Source organism: Leguminivora glycinivorella, chromosome 24, assembly GCF_023078275.1.
Source record: "Leguminivora glycinivorella isolate SPB_JAAS2020 chromosome 24, LegGlyc_1.1, whole genome shotgun sequence".
Taxonomy (NCBI): Eukaryota; Metazoa; Arthropoda; class Insecta; order Lepidoptera; family Tortricidae; genus Leguminivora; species Leguminivora glycinivorella.
Window position 1 is genome coordinate 11,281,077 of NC_062994.1, and position 20,007 is coordinate 11,301,083.

Consider the following 20,007-nt stretch of genomic DNA (forward strand, 5'->3'; position numbering starts at 1 on the left):
TTTTGTAGAAATTTCATGCGTAATTGTCGTCATAAAACTGACAGTGAGTTAATTTTTGTTAACAACTTTTGCTAATTGGGGGGTCCCAAATTCTGAAAATGCCCAACTACGATTATGACTTTTATATTTAACAAGTGTAAGGTGGGGTCATTACAATTGGTGCCGTGAACAGGATAATTTACAATATCCGCTTTATACCGATTCAATATTCTTTTTGAGAAATTTAAATGCGATCGAGAAGAAGATCAGCGACTATAATGGTTGCCTCATAAAAATGTGTGGAAAAATATCAAATTAATTATTTAATTAATAAACGGTTGTACTCACGTTTTATATCGCGTTTGTTGCGACATGATTCGGGAGTCAGGGTCTCCTAGGAACCCATCTTCTGGCATATGTTGGTGCTCGCGGCGGCTACATTCCGTGCACTGCGCGCGCCGGCACTGCCAGGGCGGGGAAGCAATCCGCAGTCGAAGTTGTCGTGTAGAGTTCTGTTAGCGCGGCTATATCAAATTGATTTCATATTTTTGTTTTATTCTAGCAAAACCACGGCTGGCGGTGGCCCTGGCAGGAGCTGAGCCCTCCGACGTTGCTTCTGCTCGCCGCGTGGCCGTTCATCGCCTACAAGTTGGCCGGACGGTTCCAGAGACGCAACACGTAACACGTGAGTAATAAGTTGGTCCTAAACTGCAGCAGTTGTAGCATTAGACAGCGATTTGTCCTAAACTGTAACACATAAGTGCTATAAAGCACTACTAGCTTTTGACCGCGGCTTCGCTCGCGTTAAATTTCGGAATACTCTATACAAACTTTCACCCCCCCAATTTAGAGAAGTGAGGGGGTCAGATCAGAAAGAGACAAAAAGTAGCATATGTCACTCCATCCCTTCAACTATCTCCACTTAAAAATATACGTCAATTGTCGCTCCGTTTTGACGTGAGAGACGGACAAACAAACAGACACACGCTTTCCCATTTATAATACTAATATGGATTAGAAAGTTGATGCACCTCTGTCCAACAATGTCACGGGTGGCCTACAATTTCATTGCTTACAATCTAGCCAGTCGGTTCCAGACATGTAAAACGTGAGTTGGCCCTAGACTACAAGTACTACAACAGTAATAGCATTAGGCCTGATTTAGACAGTGTGCGAACTCGCATGCGATTTTAGTTACATTGCGGGCTGTTGAGGTTATACACCCTGTTTTTATTGAATTCCGTTAACTTTTGTTACCGAAAATGTATAGAAATCTGGTAACAAAAAAGGAAGGTTCCATACAAACTACATAGGACATTTTGGGAAACCTAGTGGATCTTGCTCAGCATCATGGATTCTATCAGCCTACCAATTTTTATCAAAATCGGAGACGTGATCCAAATGTACAAACTTAACCCTTAAATGCATGAATTTTTCTTTTACATATGGTTTTCTGACTCTGGGAAAATTAAGATCGATTTTGATACTAAATCAATGTTAGAAGTTAAATAGGCCAAATCTTATTTATATAAATATATCGTAATTGGTAAGTTTTATTAAAAAAAAATGACTACTATTAAAAAGGTACACTATTTGTGGAACCTCTAATGATAAAATGTTTAATTAAACATAAACTAATTACTAACTCCGAAAAAATCAGCCTAAACCACATACTAAAAATCGCCATCGTCCTGTTTTTCACACTTTTCCGCCATTTCATCTTAATCCTTAAATAATAAATAGTAAATTATTTAATTTATTTAGTTGTTTATTAAATAATAATAAATACTGAATAATAATCTATATATATAAAAATGAAATGCGTTTGTTAGTTACCTATAGACTCGAGAACGGCTGGACCGATTTACGTAATTTTGGTATTGAAATGTTTGTATTAGACCGCAGAAGGTTTAGGCAGTGTAAAAACACATAAATATTGTGATGATAATTAGAAAACAGTGATTCTTTTTTCCCATACAAATTGTTCCTACCTGACAACTTGACAATGACGTGACGTTAATGACAGGTGCGTTCCAAACTTACATTAATGAGGGATGCGTTCCAAACGCATTGTGATTTTATTAATTTATCTTGGCAAAATAATGTGAAAATTAGTAATTATTCCGTTAAAAAATAAGAAATAATACTGAATCGGAACGCACACGTCTGTTACAGCTATTTTAAGTAGTATGGAGATTAGAAATATAAGGAGCGAAGGCTTTAAGTATCAGAAGTGCACATATAAAAAAAAAGATAGGTGGCGCTGCAATAGCAGGTAGATAAGGGTTTGACAATCTCTTAGCCTTCTCGGTAGTGACCCCGCCTACGGAGCAAGAGGTCCCGGGTTCAAATCCTGATGAGATCTTTTTTATTTTTTTCTACTAATATTTTTCTTGAATTCTTTTATTTTTTTAATGTCCAAAAATATTTTGTTTTGTTACAACTTTTCGAAATTTCATTCGCAAGACTTACAACATTACCTAAGAATCCTAAGATGGGGCAAACAATGTAAAAGGGCTTAAATTAACATTTGTCTGAATAATACAATAAATAAACACAAATAAAATACACAAAAAGAAAATGTATATAAAAAAAAACAAAAAGCAAAAAGATCGCTGTCAGAATTGAACCCGAGAACATCTGCGTACGAAGCCAGCGCACTACCACGGGACTACGTCTTGATTTGCTCAGTCTGACGAAATCAGCCTACAGAAAAGAACGTCTAATGTCATGTCACATCGCTGATCATTGAGCGAGACATGCGCTCCAAGCGGAGAGATTTTTAACTGCAATTACAAAGCCTCAGCCGGTCATTTTTGCGATTGTTGTACTTCGACAGATGTTCCTCCTTTATACTTCTATTCTCCCTGTTAAGTAGTCTATGAAGTTGTCATTGTCAAATTGCTTGCCAGATTTATAAATTTTCTCTAATAGCTGTAACAGACGGTTAGATTTGGTTCGGGCCGGACCGGTCGGATTTGGTCCGCGTGCTCTACAGACGGCCGGATATGGTTCGGAGCGAATTAAATCCGCTGTCCGACTCGAACCAAATCTGACAGTTTGTTACAGCTATTAATTTTATACTTCACAAAAGTAGTGATGAACCGGTACCATCGCAAATAAATAGTTACATTCGCTCCGTGCAAAACTTAGGCGAAGGAAACCGAAACGATCACAATCCTCAAGATCTCTACACACATGGCGATCGGTTGCTCGATTAGAGTGAGATAGAGCGATAGAGTGAGGCAATACATGTTTGTCCTTCTCTACCTATTGCTCCGTCTCACTCTAATCGTGCAACAAGTAGTTGATTAGGTGGATGTCACACTGGCTCCGATTCGCATCGCACAACCGGAGCCAGTGTATCATCCACCTTAATATGTAGCGGCCAGGTAATGCGGCTAAAAAATATTGCTTGAAATGAAATGAATGAGAATGAGCTGTCATAACAGAAAAAAATCTGTTAGACGTTGTCAACTGTTATTGCTGTGATTTGTGTTTTGAGATAAAATAAAAATAGTATATTTTTGTAGTTGGAATAAACTAGCTTAAATGGTGTATTTTAAATGAATGGTAAAAAAACTCCAAATTGATTTCAAAAGCAATTTAAAGTATTACAGTTAGTAACTAAAACAACGCAATAACCGGATGATTGCCACAAGAGGAAAAAGGTAGGTAAGTCATCTTATCTCTTCAATAGGTAGGTGCATAGCCGGGCACCGTTAATCAAATATTTAACTTCGATAATCGTTAATCCGTTACTAAAAAAGTTAACTTCGTTAATCGTTAATGCGATACATTTCAACAAATTTAACGTAAGTTAAAGTTAATCGATAATCCGTTAACGCGTGACAAAAAAATATTTTTACTGTAGGTATATATTTAGTTGTATCAGTAATCCACTATAATGTATTATATTACTGTAAAAGCACGAATTACAGCAAGCCTATTGAACTCTAGGCTACATGTGGAAGGCAGTGATTGCCTGAGCTACTGCCAAGAACTGTGTCAGGAGAGCTGCAAGATCACAGCAGGCGGAAGCCGGGTAGAAGCTAGGGAAGAGAATGTGGTCTTAAATTGGGCTCGAATTTGCTGCCCTGTCACTAGAACCACAGTATAATCTAGAACAGTTGCCATGGTAAAACTTAGGATTCATCGAATCAACGTTGGTAAAAGCGAACCCATGTGAACAACAATTCTTTAGGTAATATTTGGGCTTTTGGCGATCAAAATCGGTAAAAGCTGGGATTTACCGGTTAAATTCTAGGATTTTCCGTACTTCGGACTTTTACAGTAGCGTGTTTTTCGCGGTGCTGCCCTGCTAAATTAACGATTAACGGACTCGGAGAAATTTAACGGAAGTTAACGAGTCCGTTAACATTTTTTAGAGTTAACTTAAAAGTTAATCCGTTAATCGAAATGTTAACTTCGTTAATTAACGATTAACGGATTAACGAGTTAATGCCCAGCTATGGGTATGTGTATATTAAATAGGTACGCTATAATGTAATTAATGATGTAGCTACTTAATTGTGTCAAGTAAAAATGGTCACTTCTTTGCCTTGCCCCATGTTTTGCGCCTCCAAGTATAGGCGATACGAAGTACGCCGGGCAGCTAGTTAAGCAATAAATGTGATTTTTGATAGCTACATATCGAGCCACGGACCTTCAAATATATGATGCATATATACATCACCATGCATTTAAGGGTTAACGGGAATTGCACACTTATACTACTAACTGATAATGTTTAATTAATATATTTTTGTTTCTTTTCAGGTCCTAAATTATTACGAAGACATAGCATAAGGGGATCACGCGACATAGTCGGCTGCGATCGAAAGTTACATTAAAATTTAAATCACATAGCTATTTTTGAATTTCAAGATTCTGTATATTTTCTACGATTTGCTCGAAGGTTGACTTGTACTCAACTTGTAGAGAATGCCTTATAGCATTAAGTCCGCCTTTTCTTTTGTATTTTCTTTGTGCAATAAAGGCTAAATAAATACTTTTTGTTTATTTGTATTTCCTTGTATTTTAATATTATTTTGCGTACTTATTAATTTTATTTGTAATGTAACTTTCGTTTGTCGCCATCGCATAGCTCAGTTTACAAAACGGATATGACGATATCTGTCTTAGTGAAATGGTACCGTTGGGTTTTGTACGTTAAAATAAAGGGGTAAGGTTCATTTTCACTTAGCGTCATTATTTATAGTCCGTGAGCCGAATCATAAATTTATCTGTTATGAAATATACGTCCTTGGGATCCATTTTAGTTTTCTTAGTATATGTAATTATTTTAACTCTCACTTTCTGTGGATCAAACGTTTGTAACTTACATCGGAATTCGCTTTTAAGTGTTATATGTAAAGTACAGAGAGTTAACGCAACTATTATTAATATAAAGGTTGTCATTTAATGAATTCATAAAAGTATATAATACATAATGTCTGTTCCATGATGGGAACGACATACATGATAAATAATTATTATATGAGTTATTATCTGTTTCCGTAATTTTATAACAATATTTTGTGAATTTTCATTTTTCTTAAGGGTGGATCAACATTTTCTGTCCCGTCAGCCAGACTACATATAGTGCCTAGTATAGTGTATATTTTATACTGATATGTCAAGTAGATGACCCGAATAAAAGGGATTATAACTGCCATAAAATATAGACGTTACATAATGAGATATTGAAAGTTACCCAGGAGACACAAAAAATTGATTCACCCTAAAAGAAAAAACATTTAATTTATTTTTTTATTGGATCCTTTGGGCTCGTGTCCAAATACATATTTATTTATATTGAAATGAAATATATCAAGTTTTCGACTGTAAAAAAAAAAGTGATTTTATTTTATCTGTTGTTTAATACCGATTTTTTTGGCTCCTAGGCTAGGTTTTTACAGCTTTTAGTGTTGATAATGCATTTGTCATGTTATTTGTAAGAAATGTCAGTTCTCAATGAAAATGCGTAGAATTGAGGGTAGTTCACAGTAAAGGAAAAAAAAAGTTCTGAAACCGAGGGTTTACTGGTGAAACCCGATAAGTTGAGCAAACTGGTTTTTGAAATTCGAACTATGTGCAATTTCCACAATGTTGTTATTTCAAGGACAAATTATCTCGATTTATCGGGTTTCACCAGTAAACCTTCAAAATGTGCTTTTTCGTAAAGTTCATAAATTAAAATGATTATGGGTATTTTTTTGTCAATTTCACTTTTTATATTTGGAAATTGTCATACTTTTTCTACTCGTGATCACAAGCTCTTTCAATCCTAGTAAGAAAAAAAAAAAAACATTTTTTCCACTGAGTTACGATTTCGTAACTTGTAAGAGAGTAACTCAGTGGAAGAAAAACGTCATGACAACATGGGACATCCTTTTTCTTGTTCTTGTACTAGGATCAATAGATCCGAGTAGAAAAGACATGAACATATCCATAAAAAAATTACAACTAATTAAAAATGACTTTGGTGCCAACATAACATATTGTTTAGTGACTTTTTTTGAGTTATTGTGTGACTATCCGTCACTCTACGCACGCCAGTCAATGTTACCTGCTATATTGTCTCACTTAATTTATTCGGCGATATTCACTTTTACATTCTTACTTTTAATTTATTTTTAAGGGTATTGGTGTACTGATTACTATTAAATAATGCACGCGAAGCAAACTAAATTAGAATATTTAGCTTTTTTATTGTAATATGGAGGAAAATAAGTCTTAAGACCCGCCTGCTAAGCGGTCATTGGTTAAATTATTTTTTTTCGCTCCGCTTGCAATGTATAGCCTGGCAAAAAAAGAGTAGAAAACAATAGGGGATGGGTGCGGGGGTCTATGTAAACCATTTTGCTTGTGGCAACTATTGATTCACTTTTGCATGAGAACAGCAAGTGTTACTATGATAAAAAACCGACCAAGAGCGTGTCGGGCCACGCTCAGTGTAGGGTTCCGTAGTTTTACGTATTTTTCTCAAAAACTACTGAACCTATCAAGTTAAAAACAATTTTCCTAGAAAGTCTTTATAAAGTTCTATTTTTGTGATTTTTTTCATATTTTTTAAACATATGGTTCAAAAGTTAGAGGGGGGACACACACTTTTTTTTCCTTTAGGAGCGATTATTTCCGAAAATATTAATATTATCAAAAAACGATTTTAGTAAACCCTTATTCATTTTTAAATACCTATCCAACAATATACCACACATTGGGGTTGGAATGAAAAAAAAATCAGTCCCCACTTTACATATAGGAGGGGGGTACCCTAACAAAACATTTTTTTCCATTTTTTATTTTACCACTTTGTCGGCGTGATTGATATACATATTGGTACCAAATTTCAGCTTTCTATTGCTAACGGTTACTGAGATTATCAGCGGACGGAAGGACGGACGGACAGACAGACAGACATGGCGAAACTATAAGGGTTCCTAGTTGACTACGGAACCCTAAAAAAGAATAGTTAAATTCCTACTCTTTTTTGCTAAGCTGTAAATGACTTTTATACTTTTTTTATTTAAAATATTGAAAAGACTAAAATATACTTTATTGAATTATGAATGAATTCAGTTCTATCTTCGTTGTTATAAAGATTTTCATATTCTGTATCCTACGTTAGAGTAAGCAGATGTGTTGTTGGTTTATTTGTAATTATTATGTGATATGTAGTTAATAAAATGTAATAGTTGTTGTACATGTTGTTTTTATGAACGTCCTGTATGTTATGTATGACTGTCCTATTTTTTATTTAAAATATCGATTTGCTTATAATATTGGGACTAATTCTTATTATGTTTTCTTTACTTCTTCTTCTTCTTGGTGAACCATTCCGTACAATATTTAACGCAGTTTTAATGTGTCCTACCAAATTCTGCGTCACGAAATCGTATATTTTCGGACAAAGTAAAATTGTTTTTTGACAAATTGGTATGAGGTGTTCTTAAAATCCACTAAATTGTATTAAAGAACGATAGTTATCTATTCTGTTTTAATACGATAATATTTTCAAAAGTAACCCAAGGGAAGTTCACAATAAAATAACTCGAACAGTGACCAACTAACAGCTCGATACTGGAATAAAGATGGGGAATGACAAAAGTATGAATAAAACAATTTATATAAAACATAATCCTTATATTTGAGTCCACAATTAATATCAACAAAGCTTTTAATGAAAATATAAGCTATAGCTACCGCCTTTTCATGCTGACAAATATTTGTCCATGGTAGACAGGCGTGGGCGAAGGGTTTCTTAACGGTATTTTTAACCCCCGACGCAAACTATGTTTCATCACAGAATATATAATAGTACAAGTACAGAAGGCTCACTCCTTTGATGTTCACAAAACGCCGCCATTCTAAATTTTTACCTACATTAACAAACGGACCGCACGCGTGCAGACGACATTGAATTCTATTGCGCCGCGCCAAGGTCGTCGCCAGTGAATGGGCCGCGAACTCGCGGCCGCCGGCATGTACTTGTAGCGCGGTGAAAGGATCGCGGAGTGAGCCGCCCCTGGTTTCATAAAAATCGGTCCACTATGTCGCAGTCGGGGTTTTTTTCAAAATTTTTGTGGTTATTATTTCGTGTGCGACTTTTCTCCGTGCCTTTAACGCGCATAAGCGTACCACTATATGTACAGTCACCGGTAATAATATCGCACAAAAAGAAGCCTGCATAAATATTATCAGAAATAATATTTTATCGGATATTTTGCACTTCATTTTGTGCAATATTATTGCCACTGACTGAGAAAACATCGATTGCAACTCTTTACATGAATTTAGTTTTTTTGAATCTTTGGATCGAGACCCAATTTTTATGTTAGTGGTGATTTTGCGTTGTTCTTTCTATGATGTTTTTTCGGCTACAGCACGAGCAAGGACTACATCCACGATCTCTGATCTGCATATATGTACAGACAGAGCAAAGTAGTTCTAATGAAAATGAGCAAGGCCGATATTACACTATCATATATCTTTGATCACAATCACAGGTGACATGCCTCCATTTTTCTTCAACGTGAAGAAAAAGGACGGCATATATGTTGTCTATGATTATATTTCTATGATAGTCTAATATCGGCCTAAAACGCTTATGCGTGTTCAAAGCACTGATTGCGTCAAAAAATATTAAATAAAATGTCATACATACATTCAAAAATATAATGTCAAAATAAAATGTCATACAGAACGTTAACCCAAGACCAAAGATAATGGAAGGGTTCTTAAATGTGAATTGTACCTTTACACTATCACTTCGGAAACCAACAGAAATTTTAATAATTACGAAATATGAGTCTTTAATTATCAATTCTTATATTGATATTTTCATATACAATGACAGTCAATTCAGAAGTCTTAAAGTAAACCGCCGAGGTGGTTCAATAAATTATTATTTTTTAGTTCGCAAGATATTTTGGTTCAAATCAAAATAAGGAAACTTAGAATATCATCCCTTATTCCATAGTACAACGCTTGATTTTTGAGAATCATCCGAAAATCGGAAGATAGACAGGGCCGTAGCTAGCCGTAGTATTCTGGGGCAATGCCTTACCTTAACGGCACTGTTACACGGGCAATACAATCGCCAGCAATTCACATACAATTGCCGCGTTTGTTCAATACGCACCAACGAACTATGGAGCAAACGCGGCAATATGTGAATTGCTTTGGCAATTGTGTTCCCCGTGTGACAGCACCTTTATGAATCACCATCGCCTTTAATAATCACTACAGTTTTGCAGAGTATTACCTACACTGCAGCACTGCACTGTAAGTTACAGCTGGTTCAACTTGATTTCTGGCTACGGCCATGTTTACTGAGTAAAAGTTTACTTCGTATTTGTTTGCTTTTTAACCCCCGACGCAAAAAAACGACGGGGTGTTATAAGTTTGACGTGTCTGTCTGTCTGTGTGTGTGTCTGTCTGTGGCATCGTAGCTCCCGAACGGATGAACCGATTTAAATTTCGTTTTTTTTTTTTTTTTGTCTGAAAGCTGAGTTAGTCGGGAGTGTTCTTAGCCATGATTTCATTTGGCTGCGGTGGCGTCGTTGATCGGGTCGCCACCTTCCCGAATAAAGGTTGAGGGAGGCGATGGCTGAGATATGCGTCATACTCGTGAACGGGTGCCGTCTGTGAAGACCGGTCTGTTTAAGCTTACTGGGGCTGTTATAACTTAGTAACTTTAATTCTAATTTTTATTAAATTAGGACACTTTGTTCGGTTGTCGTTTGTTTCCTTTCTTTTAGTGAATATTTTAAATATATGATTTTGACTCATGGAGACCATATACATCTCTAAGGAGAATTAGATTAAGTAGATATACATTTTATTTTTAGTTGTGACATTTAGAGTCATTTGCACCTCTAAAGTAATTTTAGACTTTTTTTTTTTTTTGTATTTGTACTTTTTATATTAAAATTTAGTGTAGTTCTTGGTTGTAATTCGACATTTAGAGACCTTCTACATCTCTAATTAATTGTATAGAGTTAACTTTAGTTAGAACTTAGAATTAGTATATAATAGTATCAATTGTTTTGAAAATCGGCCCACTATGTCGCGGTCGGGGGTTTTTTCAAAATTTTAATTTTGTGGTTTTATTGATTCTTGAATATCATTGTATATAAAAACACTCGTATTAACAATAATGTATACATTAGATTGATGCTTAGCACTCTTAAATACATTAAAACTCGCATCGTCAACCGTAATACTTTCATTCCAACAATTTCAGTTCAAACATCAATATAATCGACTTTTACTCAAAACTATTAGTGACTTCTCATACCAAAGGGCCCTTATACTTCAGGTGCAATAATAAATAAATATTGAACATTCTTACACACATTGACTGAGTCCCACGGTAAGCTCAAGAAGGCTTGTGTTGTGGGTACTCAGGACAACGATATACATAACACACCGTGTTTTTTTGTTTTCCGTTAAATTCGACATGTAACTAGGTTCATTATCAGGAACCACTCTGTATATCACTTTTAGTTAAATTCGCAAAAAAAAAAACATCATTTTCATACATAATAAATGAATTTATTACTGTGAGAGACCCTTAAGAATAACATTCATGTAACAGTCAAATGATTGACGGCACATGTCAAAACAAATAACATTAGGAATTGTGTTCAGTAATTGTCTTTATTTTTTGAATAATTCGATATAAAGGAACCGTAAGAGTTAAGACACTAGTTTCTTAGAGAAATGAATCGTATTTGATCTAAAGAACATTCCCTTAAAGTTAACGGAATTCAATAAAAACTGGGTGTATACAAATACTTATTTAGCAGGCAGGTTCACTACTACCGACTACGCCCGACTAGTCGTCAAAATAAGGAAGTCTACATCTGAAATTCCAACAGGGATTAGTCTTTGCGGATGATGCATGGACCCTTTAGGTATGTAACGCCACAATTTTATCAATCCGAATATATTTCATAATGTAACGTGTGTGAACGAGTTTAATATTTAATAGGTATTGGTACATATTAGATTTAGAGCCCGTATTACAAACATATTCACGGTAAACGGCCATAAATAATGCACATCGGTCTTTTGAAAGATACAATTAATGTCACGCGAGAAAGAGACAACGCTCTACGAAGACGAAAAACCTATGTGTATTCTTTATGGCCATCTACTATACGTCATTAAAATGATGATGTAGGTAATTTCAAAATGTAGGTGGAAAAACGTCGACCTCGCGCAAAAAAACCGGTTTTTTTTTGCATTTAAAACCTTGTACTTCAGTTATTAAAGTAATTTATATTAAAAAAAAATCTTGATAACAAAATATATTTAAACTTTGAAGATTTATCATGGAGTTCTGTAGGAAAATAGCTCTTTAAAAGGTTAGCTCGCTGTATTTCAAGTATTATATTTTATAATACTGGCTCCAGTATACAAAATTGTATTGAATTTCTACATTAATACATTAAATGACAAGAATTTTGCAAAAAAATACTAATTGTTTTATATATACATATATTTCCGTAATACAAAATGTTTTCACTATTTATACCTAACAATATTACTATATCAATGATTAAAAAAAATATCGCATTTTTATCACTAGGAAATAAATAGTTAGTTACTTTTGTTAGCGATTTTTATAGCAATGAACTAAATACTTAACAGTTTTATAATATATTGTTTTTAGTATGTTTTTTATTTTGGGTGTTATTTCTACGAGTCTATTTGGTATTCTAAAATAAAATTTATACATTCTACAATAATTCCGGTTTTTATTTTGTATAACATGGAATGATTGGTTTATTATTTAAAAATTAACAAAACTTAGCCTAATGCCCGTAAAAAACTTAAAACACATAACATTATTAAAGGATTGCCTTTACGCTAATTAAAATTAAAACTTTAGGTCCGTAACAGAAATATCATTACAATAGGAAATTATGATTTTCATCAATCTTTATTTTATTTTAACGCACGACGCAAAAACGACGGGGTGTTATACACGGTGAAATAAAAACGACCGTTCAAACTTTGCATAGTGATATATTGATTTAAACTAACACGATCTTCACTCATATTATCAAATTAATACGCTCATATTATTTAATCTTCGTGGAATCCAGTGATTAGTAAGTGTAAACGTGAGAAAACTTCCCGTCCCATACCATCGGATGTCGTGAGTGTTGTATGTAGGCAGAGTGGCAACCCTAGCGTAAAAGTGACTGATGACAATCAAGTGCGGGTAGTTCGAAAAACTCGTACAGCTAGAAGATGTTGATACAACTCCCAGCCAGTCTACCCGTGACCACGGACGTAATGTCATGTCCGAAACGTCGGGTTAAATATAAAACGTAAGTTTTACGCCATTAAGTCCCGTTTTAATTTAATAATTTGCATAACTTTCGAGGTCATAATGAACAACATTTATTATGGGACCATTTTTGCGATTTCAGCATTGGTCCCATAATAAGTTGTTCATTATGACCTCAAAATACACTATACAAAGTTTGAACGGTCCTTTTTATTTCACCCTGTACTCGTAAGTTTGACGAATCCATCTGTATGTGTATGTCTGTGGCATGGCATCGTAGCTTTCGAACGGATGAATCGATTTAGATTTATTTTTTGTTTGAAAGCTAGTCGGGAGTGCCATGTTTGATGAAAATCGGCCCACTATATCGTGGGTTTATTAAAATTTAAATTTTGTATCGTGTTTGTCATTATATTTTAGTAGTCAAGTATTCAAAGTAGTTATATTACTTTCACTTATATAGATAATATAGAGATTCTGTAGACTATCATAATGATATATCTGAAACTGTACCACACCTTTAAACGTAAAGAAACTTAACAATTCGAACAAAAACATGGCGCGAATTAGGAACTTAAACTACGTACGTATTAAAGATCACATTAACTTAAAATAGTATTAAGGATTGATTTTATGTGAGGCAATATTATTCACTAAACACAATGGTCTATTACATTAAAAACACCGTTTTTGGGCCAAATTATATTTTGTTACCTATTTCCATTTATTTTTTTACTTTTTCTAGTCAGACTTTCTTTACTCATCTTTGTCGATTCTAATAGGAGAAAAAAAAGATTTCATTTTTTTCCACTGAGTTACGACCCAAAAATTATATGAGATCGTAACTCAGTGGACAAAATAAATTGAGCCACTTTTGTTCACCCGAGGAATCGAAAAAACTCATGAATCTGAGTAGAAAAAAGCATATAAAAAAAACAAGTAATATTAACAACAAAAAGCCAGCCTAAGATAACAAATGTACTCTTTTCAATGTATTTCTGTGCAGCTTGATATACAATATACCACTTGCCAATAATTCAAATATTTAGAAAAAGGTTTCGAGTACATTAACTTTATTAATTAGTTTAGTGTTTTTTTCCCAACATAATTTTATTAACCATGTAAATTATTGAATTTACATCTAACATTGAATCAATTAAGTTTTCCTTAAATTTTATGTGAGGTATCGCCTTGTATACATTTTTAATATTTTTACCATACTGCACATCAACTTGTAACACCAATATTTCGTCCCCTGGGTCACTATCATTATTATTTTATAACTCTCATTCTTATTATTTGATAATGATAGTACAATATTTTTTAAGGTTAAGTTTTTTGTAGACCTTGGAAAACATTTTGGCATTACAGTCAATTCACACAAAGAGTGAATTTTCAAAAGTCACGTTCTTAAATTTGACTAACGAAATTAATTTCGTTAATTTAAGACACAGAACCATTGTATATATTTATTTGTAAGTATTAAAATGTATATTGTGTACTGTACCTATGGACTAAGGTTGTTTAAAATAAATGATTTACAATGTGTATATTTCTAATTTGAAAATTCACTCTTAATTTATACAATGCCCTCGATCGTGAGAGCAAATATCAGTAATGAGAATCGTATATTATAAATTCAGGCACCAATTTCAATCATAAAATAAAAAAATGCATATAAATTCACAAATGCAACGAAATGACACACGTTTTCATGTTCAGCGCGAGGCGTTGTATTTCTTTCTCTGTATTAAGAGAGATAGCGAGCTCTTAAGCCTTATTTTAATCTAAAAACTAAGTGACGTCATATTGGTTGAATGTCTCCTGGCAAACCCAGGTTAAGGGTGGTCACATCTATTAGCGTCGAGCCGCATGTTGTAACTAATCCAGTTTTTCCATTATTACACTATGATGTTGAGTTCTACATGTATCCACTAAACACGCCTACCATATACAACCGGTGGACACTCAATTTAATAATGCAAACATTGTAAAACATGGAAAAAATGGACCAGTTACATTTGGCCCCCAGTCGAGATTTGCTCCACTGTATCTTACAACACAAGTAAAAGGAACCAGCCTAACTTTATTTAATGGCCTTGCCATGTATACATAGTGTAATATTCCGATTAAAAATAATTCCGAATTAAATAGGAATACTGGCTTAGCCTTGAACACCCTGTCTGTCAAATGACGTCACAAGTAAAAAACTACAGTGCTTTTACAAACTATTTCCGAACATCATTCTATCGTCATATAAGCTTAGTCTGTTGCACTCATTCGCTCTTCCTTTCTGTAAGGCCCTGTCTCGTCTAGCCCTCCGGACAGCTACTGGCAAGTCACCCGGAGTCTTGACCCGGCCCGCTGGGTTTTGTAAATGAATGTCACCAGACGATGAAAATATCTCACTAACCTGCTCTAAAGAATGTTGTCGCTTTATAGTCAAGTTCTTCAAAGACGGCTTCGGTGATTTAGGTTTCTCTTCGACATATTTCAAATCAGTTGTGTCGATCTCTCCATTTAAAGCTGCTAAGTAAACTGGGTTATCGCCACTGTAACCGTTGACTAAGTTTTCTTTGTCATTAGGGTCGCTGAATTCATTGTCAAAGTTTGTATATTTGTTTTGAAATTTGTTGAATACGAAGTCAGTTTTTGTGTGGCTCGCTTCTTTTAACACTTCGTTCTGGTATTTCTTCTTTTCTTCAGGTTTTATGGTTTGCATGGTAATTTTCGAGCCTCCATTTTCTGATAGAAGCATTAGATGTTCATCTTCGCTTGACGAACAGTCTGAATTCGGGTCAAAGGGGCTTGTGTTTCCAGTGAAGTTGGGAGTTGGATTATCAATGTACTGAAGCTCTAAATTGATGCTTGCTCTTGAAGAACTAGCACTATTAGAGTTGGTGATGATTCTATTATCACAGCTAAGTCTTTTCTTGACCGTTGAGTCTTCCGACTCTGAGTTTCCTGATTTGAAAATGCTTTGCGAAGACATTGAAGTATGAACTGAGTTCTTATTAATACTCTCTGAGCTTCCACGTTTCTTTAATTCGATCAAATTAGTAAAATTAGGTTTAGATTTTGGAACGATGACAGCGAAAACTTGGTTCGGTTGATCAGTTTCATTTATCGGTAACTCTTTGAAACCGAAGACATTATTCTCTGTCCTCATTTCAGATTCTATCATCATAGTCGGAGACAGAGTTCTGTTCGGGGGAGATAACGTGCAAGGTCCTTCAAAGTTGAACGGGCTTCGATCCTGATTGATAACTAGATTCGACGGCCTGAATATGTTACTCGGTTTCTCATTTACTATGGATGTCATAGTTCTCTGTGCTGTTTCAGGTACTAATTTAACTTCAGTTTCGACTTTAGATCTATTTAGTTTTTTTTCAAAAAACTTTCTTATACCCCATTTAGGTTTTTCTACTTTGACTTCTTGTAACAGGTTAGTTTGTTTGGGTCCTCTATCTTCATGTGAAGTGACGTCATTAGGGACGTAGTCTAAAGGCCGTTGGTAGGATCTGATTTCGTTGAGACGGTCAGAGTGTTCTATGTGTGTGTGTGTGGGTCTGGCGACGGAGAGGCAGTGTTGCGTGTCGGTGTGTATGTCCTTGAGGCTCTTATGTATGAGTGTGTGGGTGTCTTGCGTGTGTGTGTGTGTGTTGCGCTCGATGCAGGCGTTGCGGCCGATGTGCGGGCGCGGGTAGAGGAGCGGAGTGGTGACGTCACACGTCTGCGTCGAGGTGCAGTTCGAGTTCTTGTCGGCTTCTGGAGCCGGGTTTGAAGGGTCCCCTGGAGAGAAGATATAATAATAAGATGTTTTGTTTTAATCCTGGATTTAAATCTTATGAATGGTGCCCATATTGAGAAGAAATCCCCATATTGAGCTCAACGAGGGTGCGGTGTGTTGGTGATGGAAGCAGGGACCGGCCCGCTATCCCTTATACGGGGTTTTGTATGGGTATTTCGTTAGGCTTAACTTACCCTACCCTTTTGACGCGATACCCTTTCATTTTGCTTTTAAAGCCCTAACGAAAGCGCTTACCTAAAATAGCCCAATACCCTTTCAAAACCCTTATCATCGGCTCAGCCTAACGCCATAAGGGTGAGCCTTATATTGGGTTTTATTTGCTTTCCCTTATAGATCATATCGTGCGAGTTTAAATCCTGTACCTCGCTCATAAAGCACACATTACTCCGAACGAAATAACATACGATCGTTACCTATGGCGGCACTGTGTGTGATATTTGCGCGTTTCTGTTTAATGGAAACGGCTGTAGATAAAATAAGGTTCAATTTTCAATACCAAATACTTATAGTTATGATAGGCTCCTGCTTTGCTCGGGTGTAACACAGGCAAACGCTGCTTTTTAGGGTTCCGTAGTCAACTAGGAACCCTTATAGTTTCGCGATGTCTGTCTGTCCGTCCGTCCGTCCGCGGATAATCTCAGTAACCGTTAGCACTAGAAAGCTGAAATTTGGTCCCAATATGTATATCAAATCAATCACGCCAACAAAGTTCAAAAATAAAAAATAGCAAAAATGTTTTATTAGGGTACCCCCCCATGTAAAGTGGGGGCTGATTTTTTTTTCATTCCAACCACAACGTGTGATATATTGTTGGATAGGTATTTAAAAATGAATAAGGGTTTACTAAGATTGTTTTTTGATAATATTGATATTTTCGGAAATAATCGCTCCTAAAGGAAAAAAAGTGCGTCCCCCCTCTAACTTTTGAACCATAAGTTTAAAAAATATGAAAAAAATCACAAAACTAGAACTTTATAACGACTTTCTAGGAAAATTGTTTTGAACTTGATAGGTTCAGTAGTTTTTCAGAAAAATATGAAAAACTTCGGAACCCTACACTGACCGTGGCCCGACACGCTCTTGGCCGGTTTTTTTTATCGGACTTGTCTTGATGAGTACCCGAAGTCTAGCTGATGCTGAACCCTGGCTGCACCTAGGAGAACTCGGGTTTAGTGTAACACAGGCAAACGCTGTTTTCGTCATCGGACTTGTCTTGATGAGTACTCGAGTGAGCAGTACCCAAAGTCCAGCTGATGCTGAACTCTGGCTGCACCTATGGGAACTCGGGTTTAGTGTAACACAGGCAAACGCTGTTTTCGTCATCGGACTTGTCTTGATGAGTACTCGAGTAAGCAGTACCCGAAGTCCAGCTGATGCTGAACCCTGGCTGCATCTAGGAGAACTCGGGTTTAGTGTAACACAGGCAAACGCTGTTTTCGTCATCGGACTTGTCTTGATGAGTACTCGAGTGAGCAGTACCCAAAGTCCAGCTGATGCAGAACCCTGGCTGCACCTATGGGAACTCGGGTTTAGTGTAACACAGGCAAACGCTGTTTTCGTCATCGGACTTGTCTTGATGAGTACTCGAGTGAGCAGTACCCGAAGTCCAGCTGATGCTGAACCCTGGCTGCATCTAGGAGAACTCGGGTTTAGTGTAACACAGGCAAACGCTGTTTTCGTCATCGGACTTGTCTTGATGAGTACTCGAGTGAGCAGTACCCAAAGTCCAGCTGATGCAGAACCCTGGCTGCACCTATGGGAACTCGGGTTTAGTGTAATACAGGCAAACGCTGTTTTCGTCATCGGACTTGTCTTGATGAGTACTCGAGTGAGCAGTACCCGAAATCCAGCTGATGCTAAACCCTGGCTGCAGCTAGGGGAACTCGGGTTTAGTGTAACCCAGGCAAACGCTGTTTTCGTCATCGGACTTGTCTTGATGAGTACTCGAGCAAGCAGTACCCAAAGTCCAGCTGATGCTGAACTCTGGCTGCACCTAGGGGAACTCGGGTTTAGTGTAACACAGGCAAACGCTGTTTTCGTTATCGGACTTGTCTTGGTGAGTACTCAAGTGAGCAGTACCCGAAGTCCAGCTGATGCTGAACCCTGGCTGCAGCTAGGGGAACTCGGGTTTAGTTTAACACAGGCAAACGCTGTTTTCGTTATCGGACTTGTCTTGGTGAGTACTCAAGTGAGCAGTACCCGAAGTCCAGCTGATGCTGAACCCTGGCTGCATCTAGAGGAACTCGGGTTTAGTGTAACCCAGGCAAACGCTGTTTTCGTCATCGGACTTGTCTTGATGAGTACTCGAGCAAGCAGTACCCAAAGTCCAGCTGATGCTGAACTCTGGCTGCACCTAGGGGAACTCGGGTTTAGTGTAACACAGGCAAACGCTGTTTTCGTTATCGGACTTGTCTTGGTGAGTACTCAAGTGACCAGTACCCGAAGTCCAGCTGATGCTGAACCCTGGCTGCATCTAGAGGAACTCGGGTTTAGTGTAACACAGGCAAACCCTGTTTTCGTCATCGGACTTGTCTTGATGAGTACTCGAGCGAGCAGTACCCAAAGTCCAGCTGATGCTGAACTCTGGCTGCACCTATGGGAACTCGGGTTTAGTGTAACACAGGCAAACGCTGTTTTCGTCATCGGACTTGTCTTGATGAGTACTCGAGTGAGCAGTACCCGAAGTCCAGCTGATGCTGAACCCTGGCTGCATCTAGGAGAACTCGGGTTTAGTGTAACACAGGCAAACGCTGTTTTCGTCATCGGACTTGTCTTGATGAGTACTCGAGTGAGCAGTACCCAAAGTCCAGCTGATGCAGAACCCTGGCTGCACCTATGGGAACTCGGGCTTAGTGTAACCCAGGCAAACGCTGTTTTCGTCATCGGACTTGTCTTGATGAGTACTCGAGCAAGCAGTACCCAAAGTCCAGCTGATGCTGAACTCTGGCTGCACCTAGGGAAACTCGGGTTTAGTGTAACACAGGCAAACGCTGTTTTCGTTATCGGACTTGTCTTGGTGAGTACTCAAGTGAGCAGTACCCGAAGTCCAGCTGATGCTGAACCCTGGCTGCAGCTAGGGGAACTCGGGTTTAGTGTAACCCAGGCAAACGCTGTTTTCGTTATCGGACTTGTCTTGGTGAGTACTCAAGTGAGCAGCACCCGAAGTCCAGCTGATGCTGAACTCTGGCTGCACCTAGGGGAACTCGGGTTTAGTGTAACACAGGCAAACGCTGTTTTCGTTATCGGACTTGTCTTGGTGAGTACTCAAGTGACCAGTACCCGAAGTCCAGCTGATGCTGAACCCTGGCTGCATCTAGAGGAACTCGGGTTTAGTGTAACACAGGCAAACGCTGTTTTCGTCATCGGAATTGTCTTGATGAGTACTCGAGTGAGCAGTACCCAAAGTCCA

General features: G+C 37.0%; 2 protein-coding genes across 2 annotated transcripts in view; one reads left to right on the plus strand and one right to left on the minus strand.

Moving 5' to 3' along the window:
• Nucleotides 1–6,680, plus strand: part of LOC125238534 (acyl-CoA-binding domain-containing protein 5-like) — a 42,577-nt gene extending 35,897 nt beyond the window's left edge. Inside the window, exons 10-11 of the mRNA XM_048145868.1 lie at nt 542–664; nt 4,759–6,680. Of these exons, the coding sequence (XP_048001825.1) occupies nt 542–661 (120 nt within the window). The 3' untranslated portion in view covers nt 662–664; nt 4,759–6,680. The remainder of the gene's footprint in view (nt 1–541; nt 665–4,758) is intronic.
• A 6,276-nt stretch (nt 6,681–12,956) lies between these two features.
• LOC125238578 overlaps nt 12,957–20,007 on the minus strand; it is a 43,970-nt gene continuing 36,919 nt past the window's right edge. The window contains exon 13 of the mRNA XM_048145924.1: nt 12,957–16,579. Within this exon, the coding sequence (XP_048001881.1) occupies nt 15,009–16,579 (1,571 nt within the window). The 3' untranslated portion in view covers nt 12,957–15,008. The remainder of the gene's footprint in view (nt 16,580–20,007) is intronic.